Source organism: Vulpes lagopus, chromosome 20 (assembly GCF_018345385.1).
Source record: "Vulpes lagopus strain Blue_001 chromosome 20, ASM1834538v1, whole genome shotgun sequence".
NCBI lineage: Eukaryota > Metazoa > Chordata > Mammalia > Carnivora > Canidae > Vulpes > Vulpes lagopus.
This window is the reverse complement of record NC_054843.1, coordinates 7,216,813-7,233,574: the sequence shown is the minus strand read 5'-3', so window position 1 is coordinate 7,233,574 and position 16,762 is coordinate 7,216,813. Positions and strand designations below refer to the sequence as shown.

Below are 16,762 nucleotides of genomic sequence, written 5' to 3'. Positions count from 1 at the left end.
ATCAAAATACCATGACACATGAGTTCTGCCCACCTTCAGAGCTGCAGTTTTGACTCTTTTTATTCTTTGACTCCACTTTTCTCAACTTGGACTTTAAGGTAAAAATTTTTTTCCCTCAACACAGGAATTTGGAGGCTTCTGGTTCAGGCTTGCTTTTTCAGTCCATCCTGGCTCCCCTGCACCTCTAACCTCAACCTCAACAATAAATTAACCAGTGGTTTATTTACCTCGGTGTCTTCATCAATTTCACGACATTTTTCTCTTATGGGAAGAGCTATGGTCCCTAGGGAATTGAAGGGTATAATCTTTGCATTTTGAGGGCTCCATATTTATGGGAAAGGCTTCAAGCAGTCCAGACTCAGAAATGGATATTCTAACTTAGAAGGTCATAAACTGACATGGATTTTTCTGGAAGTGCTTTCGTTTTATCAACTGGTTTGGCAGCCTAGAGGATTCTCTCACACAGTGATTTATTGACCTATGGATCTTTCTGCTGCATGGGTTTGAGAAGACATGGCTAGATGTATTTTGTTCCCAGTACATTGGGACACAATATGGAAAATAACGAATTGTTTCAAAATTGAGGTGAAAGTTATATAACAGAAAACTAACCATTTGAAAGTGAACAGTGCAGAGGCATTTAATATATTCATAATGTTGTACCACTACCACCTCGGTTAGTTGGGTAATTATTTTATTATTTGTAAATAAACTCTGTTTTCAGTTGTTCGCTTTACAAATATTTATGTCCATACTGGTAGGGGTACGTCCTGGTTACTTTTTTTTCTTTGTCATTTTCTTATTTTTCTCAAATGTATTGTATGGGAGGATTCTAGTCAACTGGATTTGGTTATTAATCAACTAGTAAATTCTATTCCATGGAGTCTGTATCAGCCATTTCATCCAGCAAAAGGGCAGACACACAGCAAATACACAGGGACTGCTGAATGACAGAGGTTTACTGTTATCATACTGGATTGGTTTTATCGTCAAACAGCCATTATCATTTTATTTTATTTTTTTTTAAATTAATTTTTATTGGTGTTCAATTTACCAACATACGGAATAACACCCAGTGCTCATCCCGTCAAGTGCCCCCCCTCAGTGCCCGTCACCCATTCACCCCCACCCCCGCCCTCCTCCCCATCCACCACCCCTAGTTCGTTTCCCAGAGTTAGGAGTCTCTATGTTCTGTCTCCCTTCCTGATATTTCCCAACATTTCTTTTCCCTTCCTTTAGGCAAGGCTAAGACAGGAGCAACCAGAGATAAGATCTCATATCTGAGTGGATACAAGGATTCAAACTGAGGGGAGAATTGATACACAGGAAACTGTCACACCTGTTTGTTAAAAGTGTGCATTGCTCACAGCATTTCAAATGAGATCTTTTGAACTAACACAGCCTGCAGCTACTATTCCTGGGTGGACCAGTTGCCCTGAATTTGCCCTCTGAGAGGCATTTTTGAGAACAATCCAGATGCACATGGAGGATGACAAATCCCTCATTATGGAAGGTCTGGGAGTCGAGGAGTGGCCCTTAGACTTCCTTCACAATGAAGAGTTTGTCAAGATGTGGGTAGGAAGGTGGGGTACAGCTAGGTGCCTGGTTCCCTGCACCTGACACCACTTGCCAAAGGGCAACTCTGGACCAGCTCTGGGGCCTCTACAACCTGGCCGCTCTCATTTCTGAAAACCCACAGAATCCTCTACTCTGTAGCCTCTAAAGGACTATTGCTTTTATCTTTCCAAAGAAATTCCTTAATTGCATTTTCCTTCCCAGTATTGAGAAGCATATTTTTGCTGAGAGGATGCTTGACATAAGAAAATGCCTTTCTTTACTTTAGATGCTGGAATCCACAGCTTTGTCAGAGCTGGTTCTCGAAGACCAGTGGGAGGTTTCTCAAAGAACTTTAAATCTCCATGGATTTGTTTCTCTTTTATAATAAAACCTTCTATTGGTCTTAGGCTCATTGAGGGATGGCCGCTCTGTCTGGGGGCCACAGATCAAGCCATTTCTGACGAACGTGTAGGCTGTGTCTGCTATAACAATGCAAATTATTTTATTGGAATTGACATCAACAAGGGGCTTTTGTACAAAATAGTGCATATTTTGGTTCTGGTCAACTTAGAGGGTCAGAGAATATCAGGAAAATTCAAAATTCCCAATTGATACATTTACTGGATCTCCTGCTGGCCAAATCTTTTCTTAATCCACGTTTAACACCTTTATAATCTTTACGATGACACAGCTGTTAGACAAATATAATTCAGAAGCAAAACAGTCATTCAACATCTCTCTTGTGTTCATTTCCTGGGGCTTCCATAACAATTTACCCAAACCTGGTAAACCTGGGTGGCACAAACCAACAGAGATCTATTCTCCCACAGTTCTGGAGCTGGGATATCTTGAGAGCAAGGTATCAGCATTGTCATACTCCCTCTGGAGGATCCTCCATGCCTCTCCCAGCCTCCAGGGGCTACTTGGCTTGTGGCTGCGTCGCCCCAATCTTTAAAGCCAGCACCTCCCAACCTCTCTGTTCTATCTTCACACTACAGCTCTGCTGTGTGAGGTCAAATCTCCGCCAGCCTTCCTCTCAGAAGGGTACATGTGACTGCCCATCTGGATAATGCAGGATAATTTACGCAAGTCAGGAATCTTAAATTAATTACATATGTCAAGACTTCTCCCTAGTTTTTCTCCATACAAGGCAACATTCACAGATATACGTATTAGGATGTGGATCTCTTGTGGCGGCCCACTTTTCACCCTACTGCAGAAGTTAGGCAGATTTCCTTACTGCAGGACATCTTCTTGAAGCTTTTTTAATACTAGTAGGCATTGGAGATCTCAAGCGGAGGGGCAAGTTCTTCCTGAAATAATTGCCTCACCAGCACCTCGCCTCAATTCTACTTATTAAAAATTTATTCTGAGGATGCCACGGGACTAACGTCTCTAGGAATACACTTCAGAAAATGTTGGTCTGTCAGATAACTTGCAAACTTCTTATCTGGCTTTCAGTGCCTCCCTGACCCCCTCCATTTTGCCTAGACTTTCACTATCTCCCTACTAAAAATGTCCAGCTTTAGCCAATATATCCTGATCATTGTTCCCTCATACACACCTGTGCTCTTTTGCCTCCATCATGTCCACGTCCACCCCCTGTGCTTTCTACTGCCCCCTAACTTATAGCACTGCGACCCCTTCTTCTCCCCTTGGGAAAGCCTGATCACTCTTCAAGGCTCAGCTTTTCTGAAGTCTTCTTGAACTCCCCAAGGAAGAGTCTCCCCATTTTCACATCTCAGCTTCTGTGCTGAGAAACTCTGGCATCAATAACAATCAAGCATAGAAATGTAAAAATTTTTACTATTTTGTTTGACAGCAGATCCAAGGTCATCCTTATGGATGATCTTGTCTTTCCAAATCACAACATACACTTGAGGTTCCTCCAAGAAGCGTGCAGTTGTGAGTTGAACTTCATCTGATGTTGTGTCTTGGTTTAAAAAAAAATAAAGGTGGGGTTTGCAGGTGTACCCCACTCACTTGGGATTATCTCATCTACTTTCTCATGAAAAACAGGAGCTCTTGTCTTGTTGTTCAAAGGAGTGTGTCATCTTTTTGGTCAGTCTTGAGAGGATGGTTCTTATTTTATAACTTACTTCCCCTCCCACACTCACTCATGGTGCCTACTGGTAAGCACTTTGCTATTACTTGGTTAATTTTTGTGATGGACTCACTCTTGGTTTATATTTAAAATTTCATATTATTTTTAAAAACGATTCAGGGAAGGATCATGCAAAGTAATTTTGAGGACTACAACTCTTGATTTACCCAAGAAATTATTTCTTCCTTTCTCAGTGGCCACGGAGTGATATTTATAAGTCTGACAGTAGAGAATGGTAAGAAAATCTTCTCCATGGGAGAGTCTTAGAGATGTGTCTGACACCTTTCCCTTCATTAAAGCCAAGGAAAGAGAATTTGGAACATACACAAGAGAAGAGCATTCTGGATTAAAAAAAAAAATCCAGACTAGCATCCTGGATTTTGAGGAAAAAAATCCAGACTTGTTTCTTCCAATCCATTATCTTACTGAGAGCATTCTTGTTGACAATGTGTGCTAGAAACCAGAAGAGCAAAGGCCTGTCCCTGTAGGCGAGGGCTTAGCAACTTGGAGGAGAAAATTATCTGGGGAAGGGGATTATTTAGCACTCAGGGCACACAGATCATTGGGTGCTTTTCTTTAATTTCATTGGACACACAGTCCTAGGTGAGAACTAGAGCCATCATCTGGATTAAATAAATATCTAGTAAGAAAAATCCCTAGTGACCTAGGACAGAGTGATGTTTGGCTTGGGTTTGACTTCAGAAAATCAAGTGAATTTTTTTTCTCTTGAATTTGTAAGCTGAGTTGTGTGAGTCCAGGGAGCAGACATCATCAAAATCACATCTGTGCCAGGTGATATTGGGAGGGAAGAGTCCGTAGATTGAGTCGAAAAGAGTACTGATATACAGCAATGAAGCCCATAAAGAGACTCTCATAAGGTGACATGTAAGGTGCAGAATTAACTTGTCAGAAGAAAGGTACCATAGGTAGCAAACACCATGTATTAAAACCCTCAAGCTGCCCAAATCAGTCAACAAGAAGTTTTTGGTACCCGCTGCTAACTTAAAAAGCCATACAGCCATGTCATATGTAACCCTTGGATCGTTGAGACTTGAATATAGTACAAGGTGGTGAAAATCATCAACACAAATATATTTCTAATAGCTAGAGAAGAGTAAGTTAAATGAGGTGTGGTGATAATAATAGTACATGTTGTGGGACAATTGCTATGCTAAACACTTTATAGGTTAGTGTTCAGTATAAGAATACATATTCTACACAGTTATAAACTTTCAATGTACCTATTACACATTGGATTCATATTCAGATGCAATTATTTAGATATTATATATTATAATATATACGTAAATATACGTATTAGGTCATATATGCATAGACATCATTTTATGTATATTATCAAAACAGTGCCAGGTGGTTGCTATGCTCAGTTGCAGAGGAGAATGGGTAATTTGCCAGTGGGCTCACAGCTAGGAGGCTGGACTCAGCAGTGCCGGGGGTCGCAATGATGGACAGGCCTCTCCCTAGGACCCCACTCGCCTCGCCACGCATCTCAGGGATGCTTTGCTAATTGCGCAGAAACCTTTATGAATGCAGTTCTGGGCTGCAAAGCAATTCTCTGAGTCAATATTTAAAATCAAGATGCCCCCTCCTTTTAAAGCCCTTGAGCCTGAAATTTAATATCTTGTGAGGGAGATTAAATCAAAGCAGAAAGGCATACGAGAAATGTAGGCAGTGGTGTTTTTACTGCTGATCCTTTTAGCTCTTTCCTCTTGGTGAAGCCAAGATTTGGTGAAGCCTGGGAAGTGGCTTTCTCCTACTCGGTGCCACCGAACCTCACCTGATTTAAATTTTCCCCAGCGCCAGAAGCCAGGTGCTTGCCTGCCTCCCCCCACCCCAGACAAATCGCGGAGGTAGCGGGAAGCAGTGAGCCCACGGGCTGTCCCAGCTTGTCACCAGGAGGGAGAGCAGGGCTGGGAGTGGGAGCGGTAACAGCCCTGCACAGGGAACCCGTGTTCTCTTCACTGGGAATATCAAGAGGCAAAGAGGGCTGCACAAGACAAAAAGCAAATTCCTCTGCCCAGGAGATCATATCGATCCGGATGTGAGAAAACGCTGTGTGCTCAGCATGGACAGGGTCCCCTCCCCAGTCCTGGGGCTACGCTCTTGAGCTGGAGCCTTTAGAATTCAGTGTTCTCCACTGCTCCTACCATCTGCTCACTCACATCTTCAGTGCCTTATCTCAGGCTTCCTAAACTTAACACACACATTTGCTCATATTCTCCTCCTCTGGGTTGTCCACACCTCCTTGCCCAGTTGGGCATCTATCCCTTACCCTCTGGCCTTTCTCATGGTCATACCTCTGGGTAGGGGACCCTTTACTCTAGAGACTGAAAATGCAGAGAAAATCTTGAGACCCCGACTTTCACCCCCCACAGCCTGCCTTGGGGTGATCCAACCCCAGGGGACACATCTTCTCATTTCCCCTCTGTCTTCCTTGATGAGACCTGTTGTTAGCAGAGCAGTTGATGTGGGGTGGGGGAGGAGCGGGGAGTGGTGGGAGGGGGGAGGGAAGGATCATGAGCTGGTGGCAGGTGGTGGGAGGCTGGAGCAGGCTCTTAGAGCCAGGTGGCAGCATGTGGGAGGAGGGAGGAGAAGGACAGTGAGATGGGGTGGCATTTGGTGGGAGGCAGGGAGGTGAGGGAGGTAGTGTGAGGGAAGAGAGTTTAAAAATGTATTTGTTTGCTTTTGTACTTTGGGCTGGAGCAAAGGCGAGTGGGGGTGGGTGTGTTTCCCATTCCCTATGGGATATGGGTCCCTGGCTTGGACAGGTGGCTCTGCCCTTGGGTCTTCAGTGGGAGCCATGGCTCCTCCATAGCTCTGGGGTATCACCTGAGCACTCCAGTGGCTGAACAAAGGAGCGTGAGGAACACAGCCTGTTGCCGGGGCATGTGTGGGTCAGAGGAGGTGATGGAGATAGAGAGTTCTGGTTGGTTGTGGCCCCAGTGGATGGTGATAGCAGCCAGGCTTGGGCAGCTGGCTCCAAGTTGCCAAGCTAGGCTGGTACCATGATGATTCATGCCTTCAACATCTGCCCTGTGTGTGATTACCTTCTGGAAAAGGAGTGGGAAATGAGAGAAGACCAAAGTCCCTTTGATCCCAAACAAGAGAGGAAGCTATTCCCAGTGACATGCCAATAGCATTGGTGCCTCCTGAGATGGGGACCAGTAGAAACCAGTGCAGAAAAGTGGAGAGGATGTGGCTGCCCCAGAACTGGTCTTTCCACCACCAATGGCTTGGAAAGGCAAAGTGAGCAAGAAAAATTATTATTGAGACAATAAAGGGAGAGGTCCTAAAAACTGATGTTTGGAAAGAAGAACACTCCTGGTAGCCTCCAGAAGAACCCAGGTCTCTGTCTCCTCCCCTCCCTACTAGAAACCCTCCTGTTTCTGCCAGTCCCAAGAGCTGTGGTATTCCCAGCTCTCCTCTTGAACACTAGTGGAAAAATCACTCCATCTTTCTGAGACTCAATGCGTCATCAGTAAAATAGAAATACAAATGGCTTTGGTTGTCCCCAAAGTCAGGCAGCCTAGGCAGATGCTCAGTGGCCGCCAGGAGTGGTTCAAGTTGACCACCACTGCATTAAGCAAGTAGTGGTGGGAAACCATGGCGCGGCCTGACATTGGAGATGGAAGCCTCGGGACGGTCTACGATCAACCAGCAAATCCCACCACTGCTGCAGAGGAATGAGTGATTAGGTTCTGCTTCACCTTCCTCCTGCTTTTATCCAGAACAGTGATTCCCAGCGTCTCAGCAGGGGGTGACTCTGCTCCCCAGGCCAAATCAGGTATTGTCTGAAGACACTGGTTGTCACAACCGGGGGAAGGTGCTGGTGGCATCGGGTGAGTTGAGGTAAGGGTGCTATTAGATACCCTACCATGCACAGAACTTCACAACAGAGAATTACCCAGCCCCAAGTATGAACGGTGTCCAGGTTGAGAAACCCTGACCTCGATCTTGGTGCCAGAGAGAAGGCACAGGGGTCAGAGAAGAGTCTCAGTGACCAAATCTGCCATTCATTGCAGGTGGGGCTCCAAGGGACCTCTGAGATCTTGAATGGAAATAAGCCCGAGAAAACAGGTCTAGTCTCATTTCCACTGGTACCAGGACCAGTAATAACTTATGACAAATGTCGGGCCTCCTATGCCGAAATTTATTTCCTTTTGCCATTTTGAACATTGCTGTGTGTTTCCACCAGTGAAATCCTTTAAATTACAGGCTGTTCTGGGGATGGCGAGGGAGGAGCCGATGGTTGGGGGAGGCTCCCAGTGAGCGGCAGATGGAGCCCACGGGAGGAAGAAGTCCCACCTTGAGGGGCAGGGAGGGTGAGGTGGGGTGACCAGGCGACCAGGCGGGATGATGAGGAGCCCACCCCTTTGCAGACAAGGCTCAGGCCACTCCGTGGATCGAGGATTAGAGTCCATCACGGGCCCTTGGGCCTCGGAGCTAGGAGCTCAGCTTGACTGAACACGCCCCCTGATCTCAACGAGAGAGCAATTATCCTTGAATTTGAAAGATGCTTTCCAGTAAGGACAAGCATGTGCCTCGTCGTGGAAAAAAAAAAAAAAAACAGCAGCTTTTCAGAGGCACACAGGCCGGGAAGCGCCGGACTGTCTTCTGCTTTGGATCAAAGGAAGTTTTTCTGCCGAGTGATGGGACTGAAGGGACGTATAGCCTGGAGACCAAACGTGCAGTCTGAACTTCTGCACAGATCTACTTGCTGCTGCCCCAGTGACTGGCCCCCCTTGATGTCCACCCTTATGCCCCCCCACCCCCCAGTGTGCTACAGGTCATCCAGGAGAGAATACGTTAGTCCGAGTTACTAGTCGAGGAGACAACACCAGCCTGGCGAGTGTGAGCAGGAGTGTGAGTTGGTTTAGGGGTACGATCTCGCTCTCAGGCCTAAGGGAGAACCAGAGAACTGGCCTCTAGGCTGAGCTTCCAGAACCGATGCCCAGAAGCACGTGGCCGAGCTGCTTTCAGAGGCAAGGGCCACCTCTGTCAGGCTGGCCTGGCCCCGGCCCGGAGCTCCTGAGCATCCGCGCACCTGCAGGAGGGGCTCAGGCTGGCGGCCCCTCCACATGGGAGGCCGGGCGATGCAAGCAAGGGAGGTGGGGAGTCACCGGAGGAGAGTTGGGGGGGGAAGCTAGGTGGGCACCATGTCACACACCCCCTGTCAAGGAGGAGGGCAGAGGAGAGGAGGGGAAAGGGCAATGCAGCCAGGCCAGGTCAAAGGCATACGACCCGCAAGAGCTGATGGAGGCAGAGCCCTGGGGGGGCTTCCCTAGTGGACGGACCCCTTGCCCTCGGATGACAGCAGCCCTGCCCGCTTAACCGGCCTCACCACAGAGCTCATTTAGAGAATGGAGGAAGGAAGTGTGATACAGACCGTGTCACGGCAGGGCCGAGAGAGCAGTCCGGAGCCATGAGCTGGGCTTGAAGGTGGTCACTTGTGAGATGATGCTGTGCCTTCCCGTGTGAGTGTGAGCTTGGGGGACAGGTCTCAATATTCAAAGTGTCTAAGTTTTATTGGAAAGGAGAAGGCATGTTTTACAAAGCACGCTCTAGTGAGCCCGGTGGAGCTTTCGTCTCCGAGGACAGCGTGTCATTTAGTGCCCTAGTGACTTCATACGAAGCATAGCTCTGCCCTGCCTGAAGGGTCCTCCTTGACCCCTGACTCCCAGTCTAGCTGCTGGGTCTGGACCAGCCATGAACGGAGGCCAGAGTCTGTGTGCCATGTGTGCTTGGACCTGCAACTCTGGTCCTTTCCCACTGTGGAGGGGGCTGCAGAAGTGTGGTAGGTTGTGCTAAAATCCTACACCCTGCCCAAGAGGGCCTGGCCTGGGGCATTGGCAACTGCACGTCTGAGAGGGTGAGTGGGCACTTCCCCACAGGCTAAGCGGCTTACAGCATCCCAGCAAGCAGGGCAGGCCCCATGGGCTGAACCCAAAAGGGGGTTACGCTTCCATTCTCCTTCTCATTGGAACCTTGGGACTGAGGGACAGAGACTCTCAAGAATTCCGATACCTGCTTTTCAGAATTCTCTTAGTCTTGGTCGCTTCCATCTGCGTTTCCTTTTCTGAGGTATTTCTTCAAGATATTTCTGTTTCTCTTCTAGGCCTCAGGAGGAATCTCTGGCAGCGATCACATCTCCTATGTCGCTCCAAGATGCCACCTCCTTCCATCCCCCTGACCTAGGGGTGATGCTGGTCCCCTGTGCCACTGCTCAGAAGTGACTTCTCTCTCTCTGTGTCTCAGTCTGGTTTCTCAGCATTTCCAGAAAACAGTTCATTCAACCTCTCTGTCTTTGGTTAGAGCTGGCCTTCCACCTCCTTCCAAGCACCCCTTCCACCTTGGAAGTTAGGTGTGGCATTGGCTTGTGGCTAATGCAATGAGAGCAGAGGTGACGTGTCACTTCTGGGTGGAATTATAAGATACAGTGTTGATATGTCACGTTCTTCTCCTCTCATGGCAGTGAACATGAAAACTCAGGTGGAGATGGAACCTCCGGGTGATACTGAAGTGCCCAGTGCACGGCCGACCAGTGTGGACACATGGCATGAAGGGGAAATTGATATGGATGTGAGCACATATGGGTGTGTGTACATGTGTGCATGGGTGTGTGTGTTCAGTGGCAGAAATGTTTTATTGTAAGCATGGTGTGACCTGGCCTCTCCTGATACTTTCATGGCTGCCCTATTTGTACCCCTGAGAGCAGGAGACACTTTTCCTGCAGCCATGCTGACCGCGTGCCAAAGAGGACCCCAGCCACAGAAGCCTGTGCCCTACTGTGGTGCACTTCCTCAACTCAGTACCGTCAACTTTGTACCCATCGCATCAATGCCTCAAATCACTCCTCCTGCTGGTATTTCCAGTGCCAGGGGCTTCTGGAAGCTTCCACCAGTTCCCTCTCCAAAGCTCAAAGCCTGGGCCGCATCCTCACATCCCTCCTTCTCTTCTTCAGCACATGGCACATCCGATCACCGCCTCTTTCGCACATTCGTGGTCCGGCCTCGTCCGCCGCACCAGCTCCCGGCTGCCTCTGTCTGCCTCTGCCCAGACCAGAAGTGCTTGCCACGAGGCCTTTGGCAATCGTTCTAAAAGGCGAGATCTGCTTAAAAATCTTAAGTGCTGCCCCTCCCCCGTAGGAGAAAGCCAAGCTGTGCACTAGTTCACGATGTGACTCTGGCCCACGTGCCCCGCCATCTGCTACCTCGCTGGCCCGGCTCTGGGCTCAGGCCACATGGACACTTTGCTCTTGCCCTGCACTGGCCACATCCCCATACCTCTGTCCTTCTGTGCTGGGTCCTGACACTCACGTCCCCACTGGCTGCCTGGTGGCACCTGCACACCCTCCGGGTGCCTTTATGATGCACGCGCACGTTGGAAGGCTGTGGAAGGAGAGCCGTGCTGGGCATCTGCCTCCAAGCTGCAGCGCTTACCCGGCAGCCTCTGCCAGGGTGTGTTGTTTTGCACGCAGCTATGAGTCTCTTGCCTCCCCAAAACGCTGCACACGGTGCAGGCAAGGTCCTTGTTTTCTGGTCTTTTCCACGCCTTCACACAATTGCCAGGGTTATGATAACATCTCCATAAGGAGGGACTAAGTGATTAAAAAAACACTGCATTTGAATGGAGCTAATTAAATGAGGAGTGATTGTAGCTGGTTCTCACTCTTCATTTCTTTTGATACTAAACAATTTCAAATCTGGCCTAAATTTGAGCTGTTTCTTTCATCATAGGAGGAATTCCCTCTGCCTTAATGCAGACAGCCAAGACCTTTAAGCCCCTACAAAACACGCCCCTGGCTCTGGTTATGGGCAGTGGGAGGAACCACAGCCCACTTGTCTCTGCCCAGCGCTGGGAAGGGACCGCCCTGGAGCTACTCAGGGCACAGCTGGCAGTCGGCTGGGTACCCGAGAATGACAATGAGCAGCTCTTCTCTTTGCTATGCAGGTGTGTGATGGCTGTGACAACCACAGAGACAACGGGGCAGGGAGGGCGGGTGCTCTTGGGGAAGACTGGAAGGGATCCTGTGGCTGGCAGAGCAAATGCATAGGGCATGTGCGCCCCAGAGAGGCCGGGCAGGTGGCAACAGAAAGCCGAGGAAGTCAGCCCATGCCAGCATTTGGAGTGAGCCACAGCCGGCCTCGGGCACCATTTGCCACTGCAGTGATGACGTGCTGCTGCTTTCAGGAAGGAAGGGGGAGTGGGATGCCACCAAAGTGCCCGATGGGGGACCCTGGGAAGGTGCCCTGCAACCTGCAGAAGGTGTCAGGGCCAGTTGTAAGGACAGGAGCAGGAGTGTGAGTTGGTTTAGGGGTACGATCCCTACCTGTTCCATCCTTACAACCCCATCACCATGCACAAGACAGATATTTAGTTCTAATCCACATTATTCGTGGGCCCAGGTGCTGAGACTCCCCACGCTGTATTTGACAAGTTCCCTGCAGCTCGAGGTGTGGAGATGGTACATCAGCAGGCATTGACCTTGAAGTAAATTATCTACAGAAATCTATGGAAGCACAGCCTCATACAGACCATGATTCCAGAGGCCCCAAGCCATTTGCATGTCTTTGGACATCTCCAATCTGTCACTGTCTGACTTAGATCCCAGTGGCCAGGACAGACCCTGCCCTCCCCAATGTCTCCTCGAGTGACAGCACCATGTAGGATGTGGTTTTCTTGTTTGGGTCACCATATGCCAATTTATGGACAAGGTTGGCAATCTCCACTGGTTAGTCTCTCAGCTTGATTTCGGTTAGTGGCTGGGTAGTAAAGTGCTAGTAACCGAGGGTAAGCTCAGGGTAGTTTCTTCCAGTGTGGGTTTTGTTTGAGCCATTTGGAACTGGGCTTCCGGTTGTGTAAGTAGGAATATATCCATTTCCAAGATGCAGACAGAAATTAAAATGTCAACGGGCAGTGGTGAAAAATCAATAGCCTTTGAAAGGTTGAAAGTCCACCACTGGTTGATGCAAGTGTGGAATTTACTAATTTTAGAGTCTCTTGAGCCGCTCTCTGTTAATACCTCTCCTTTCTGCCTACTTACCATCTTGTGACTTTGTGTCTTTCCTCCTTAACAGCAACTTCTCTGGGTCTTTTCACACATATATTTTTTTCCTTATATGTTTTTCTCATGTGTACCTTTGCTGTTTACCTCTTCCTTCACATCTGGTTTTCTTCCTTTTCGTTTTTTTCTTCCTTTCTATACCCCTTCCTCATTTCCATGATGTGGCATAAAAATATTTTGAGGGGTTATCTTGCTTCGATTGAATAAAGTTTCTTTTCATCACACTTTAAAAAACCTGCTAACATTTTTGTGACTTCTGCTTGCCCTTTTAAAACATTGGGAGACTAAAAGATCTTTTTTGAGGTGGTGATTAATGGCACTCAGAAAAAAATACTCCCTATCCCTGGTCTAGAAGATGAAGAAGATACCCCATCTCCATTTTGGTTCTTGCATACTTGCATATCTACTGATCCCATTTGGACCCTTATGGTGATAGGAGAAGAATCACCATCTGATTCTGGTTAAACACAGATATGTTCTAGTAACCAGATGGCTTTTGCTTGGCAGTTTAACAAGCAAAGTGTTTACTGACTCTGGAAAACCATTCAGTGCATTGTGTCCTGGGCATTTGTGGTTCTGTTTATGTCCCTTTTACCCAGTGGCCATGGATTTGATGTTCCCATCAAACTTATTGTGTAGTAATTGTATGCTAATTCTTTGCTTAGCTTACTGATAGAATCTCCCTACATAATTATGTATTTATGTCCTTATAGATTTCCTATGTAGAATCAATGTATAGTCGTTTGTAACATTATTCAGGAGTTTAGTTTTGATGAAATGTTTATTGGTGGTATTGCATGATTAACTTTCATAGCAAGTGCCTACAAGAATTATGTATTTTTTATATTAGTGTTTCTTTATCATTGTAAGGATCGGTAAATGGGCATGTTGGATATGATTCCGAGATCTGTTTTCGCACTTTAAATTTCCTTGTGCATTGAACATACTTACGTAAACTTTTCATAAAGACAAAGTAAATTAGAAGAATGGCTGCACCCTTTCATATACCCAGGGGTTTGGAATTCAATTTTGACAGAATTCTCTTAAGTCAATAGATTCATAGGTCAAAGTCATTAAAATTATTGTAGGGCTAAACCTGAAACGAAAACCCAACAAATCAGTAGTCCAGTGTGTGGGGAGTTGTCCTTATTTAAATACCCCGGATCCCATAGAACTAGAAAAATTAAAACAACTTTATCAGAAATATTGAGCATGCCAAAAATATTGACTTTCATACTGCCCTTGCTGTTTTAAAATTCAGTTAGTAGAGTTAAAAAAATTCGCTGAATTCGAATATCAATTTCTAACATGGACCTCGTAAAAACTGCTAGCATCCCAACTCACATGCAACACCATCCAGCTGAATTTGCCCCCACACTCAAGACTATTCATTGGCCATGATGCTGGGTTCTGGGTCATCAATCCTTCTAGCATTCAGAGAATATCTGTGGGTCTTTTGTTCTGGTGACTTTGGATTTAGAGATTCGAACTAGATCTGTGAATGTGCTGTGGATTATGAGTAAGTGGGTGTTGTCCATGGGCCCACTGCATATTTTGACAACACAGGTTTGTCAGTTTTGCGATGGTACTGGTCCCCTCACTATTTCCCTCTAGGTCTGAGAAAAGCGTGCATTCCATGACTTAAGATCCTTTCCCTTAAAAAAAAAGATCCTTTCCCTTCCAGAGAACCAGTTTGGGGGTCTTCAAACCAAGTGGCAAATGCTTTGAAATGTTTCAGTTTCAGGGTGGGGAAGATACAGAAATGAGTGGAAGTGAGGCTTGTAAGTGCTATGGGGCGGTTGCGCAGTCCCCTGAAGTCACCATTTACATGATGAAATTAATGCTCAAGATAAATGAAACTCTGCAGGGGTTTTGGGTCAGGGATTTAAAAAATGCAATGTAAAGATCTTCTTAACATTTTTTTTTCTTGGGGGAGGGCAGACCTTTGGGGAACGTGGGATTCATCGACTATGTTACAAAACACTTCTATTTTAATAGTCTCATGATTTGAGGGATAGCAAGAGGAGGAAGCAAGGGCCCAGTTAAATGTGGGCAAGATTAGTGGTTAATTATGCAGGTCAAACTTAATAAGGTGTTCATGGCCTGAATGATAACAGAGAAGTATCTACAAATTTCCCTTGTAACTTTAGATATGAGTTCTATCACCAGGAAAATGTATATTTCCAAAGGGAGGAAGGAAAAAGCCTGCATTGCCTATTTCACATCCGTATGGTCTTTAATATTCAAACTTCAATGTATAAAACTACATTTCTCATTTTGCAGGAGGATTTATTATAATTAATTCTTCTTTCCTCTTAAAAATGCTTTGTATATCCTATTTATTTAACTTAAGAGCTTAGAGCATTATACCACTGATCTATTCCAAACCTGAATCATTACCAGCTACTTCCACATCAAACACTCCATTTTTAAATTGTCGTATCTTAAAATATTCAAGTACACCTCAAAGATTGAACAATGACAAGCCATTCTTTCTTCTCTTTGGATTATCCAGCCTATGGAATATCTGCCCATAAAACTTGAGCCGACTTTGACTAAACCTCCTAAAAGTCAGATTGGAATTACTCTGGGTCCCAATCCTCAATACAGACCTACAAATAAAACCCCATACTTTGAGTAAAAATTTCAGCACAGAGTTCAATCCCACCCAAGACAAATTTCCAGTAATGCATATTGTAACATCAACACAACACACGTGAACTAGACCTTGGTGATCACAAGGATGGATGAGAGAGGCAGATAATCACGAAGAAAGGGGGGTTTTGCATGATTTTGTGGTTTTCCACTTAAAACCAAAAATACAGAATAAATTTCGAGTTAAAAAAAAGGAATAAATTCCAAGTTACTCACTCATGGATTCCGTTAACCTGGCCATCGCTGCACTTTCTTCTTTATGCTTTTTCTGGAGATGAGAAGAAAAGACATTTATGTATAAGACACACCTGAGATGGGAATTAACACAGAGGGTCTGATGTAGCTCTATTTCTTCCTTTTTCCTACATTAGAATCTGGTCACCAGTGATGAACTGATTTTAAAAATCTCATATTACGGCTACATGATCAGTCACTGAAAAGAGATTTTTAGGGCATTAAAAAAAAAAAAAACTTGCCATTGCTCTTGGAAGGGAGTTTCTGTCACACTGATCTTGGATATATATAATTGGTGACGCACGACCAATTTTCAAAACCTCTCTGACACTGGGTTTTTGACATCCATATGCCAATCTTTGCTTTCTATTTTCTCCTGTTGAAGCTTTTTTGATATTTTTGGAGCTGGTATTTTTGTCGTCATTTGATTTCTTTTTTTCCTAAAAGCTAAGTCGATTTTATACATTTTCCTTTGTCTTACTTTCTGGAATTCCTGGGGTCTTTTGAAAGTTATCACTTTTGATGGGTTTACAACCTTATCTATTTTGGGCAGAAAACATTTTGTTTCAACTGGGATATAGGTTATTACCCACTGAGTTTGAGAGCCAGAATGATACCTACATAAATTGGATCTGTCCTAATTAAAAAATTACTTTGGGGCTATTAAAAATAATGGTCATCTCTACTGAAAAGTTCTCTTCAGTTTCTTCATATTTCTTCAATTTCCTTGGGTTCTTAGCACGTACAGTAACTGAAACGTTGGCCACTATTATTTTACTGTTTTGCAACCTTTTTCTTTTTCTGACTATGAAACTAATACATGCTTGTTATTTAAAAGCTCCAAAAGTACTGAAAAATTATAAATCAGAAAATATAGTTGTCCCCCAAAGCCCCCCAGAGGAAACCAGTTAGATTTTGGTGAATACCTATTCATTCCCATTTTTGTACCTGTGAATACATACATATATGGAAATATAATTCCTTTTTTAGAAATATAAATATCTATACTATATGTGCAATGTTATGAGCTACTTTCTTCACTTAACATCGTATCACACATCTTTTTATGTCAATAAAGGTAGACTACACCATCATTTTTAAATGACTGCATAGCATTCATCATGGGT

At 45.5% G+C, this 16,762-nt stretch overlaps 1 protein-coding gene across 1 annotated transcript in view; it reads right to left on the bottom strand.

Annotated features, from left to right (window-relative positions):
• Positions 1-16,762, bottom strand: part of KCNJ6 (potassium inwardly rectifying channel subfamily J member 6) — a 259,033-nt gene that overhangs the window by 166,004 nt on the left and 76,267 nt on the right. Inside the window, exon 2 of the mRNA XM_041735202.1 lies at positions 15,618-15,669. Within this exon, the coding sequence (XP_041591136.1) occupies positions 15,618-15,642 (25 nt within the window). The 5' untranslated portion in view covers positions 15,643-15,669. The remainder of the gene's footprint in view (positions 1-15,617; positions 15,670-16,762) is intronic.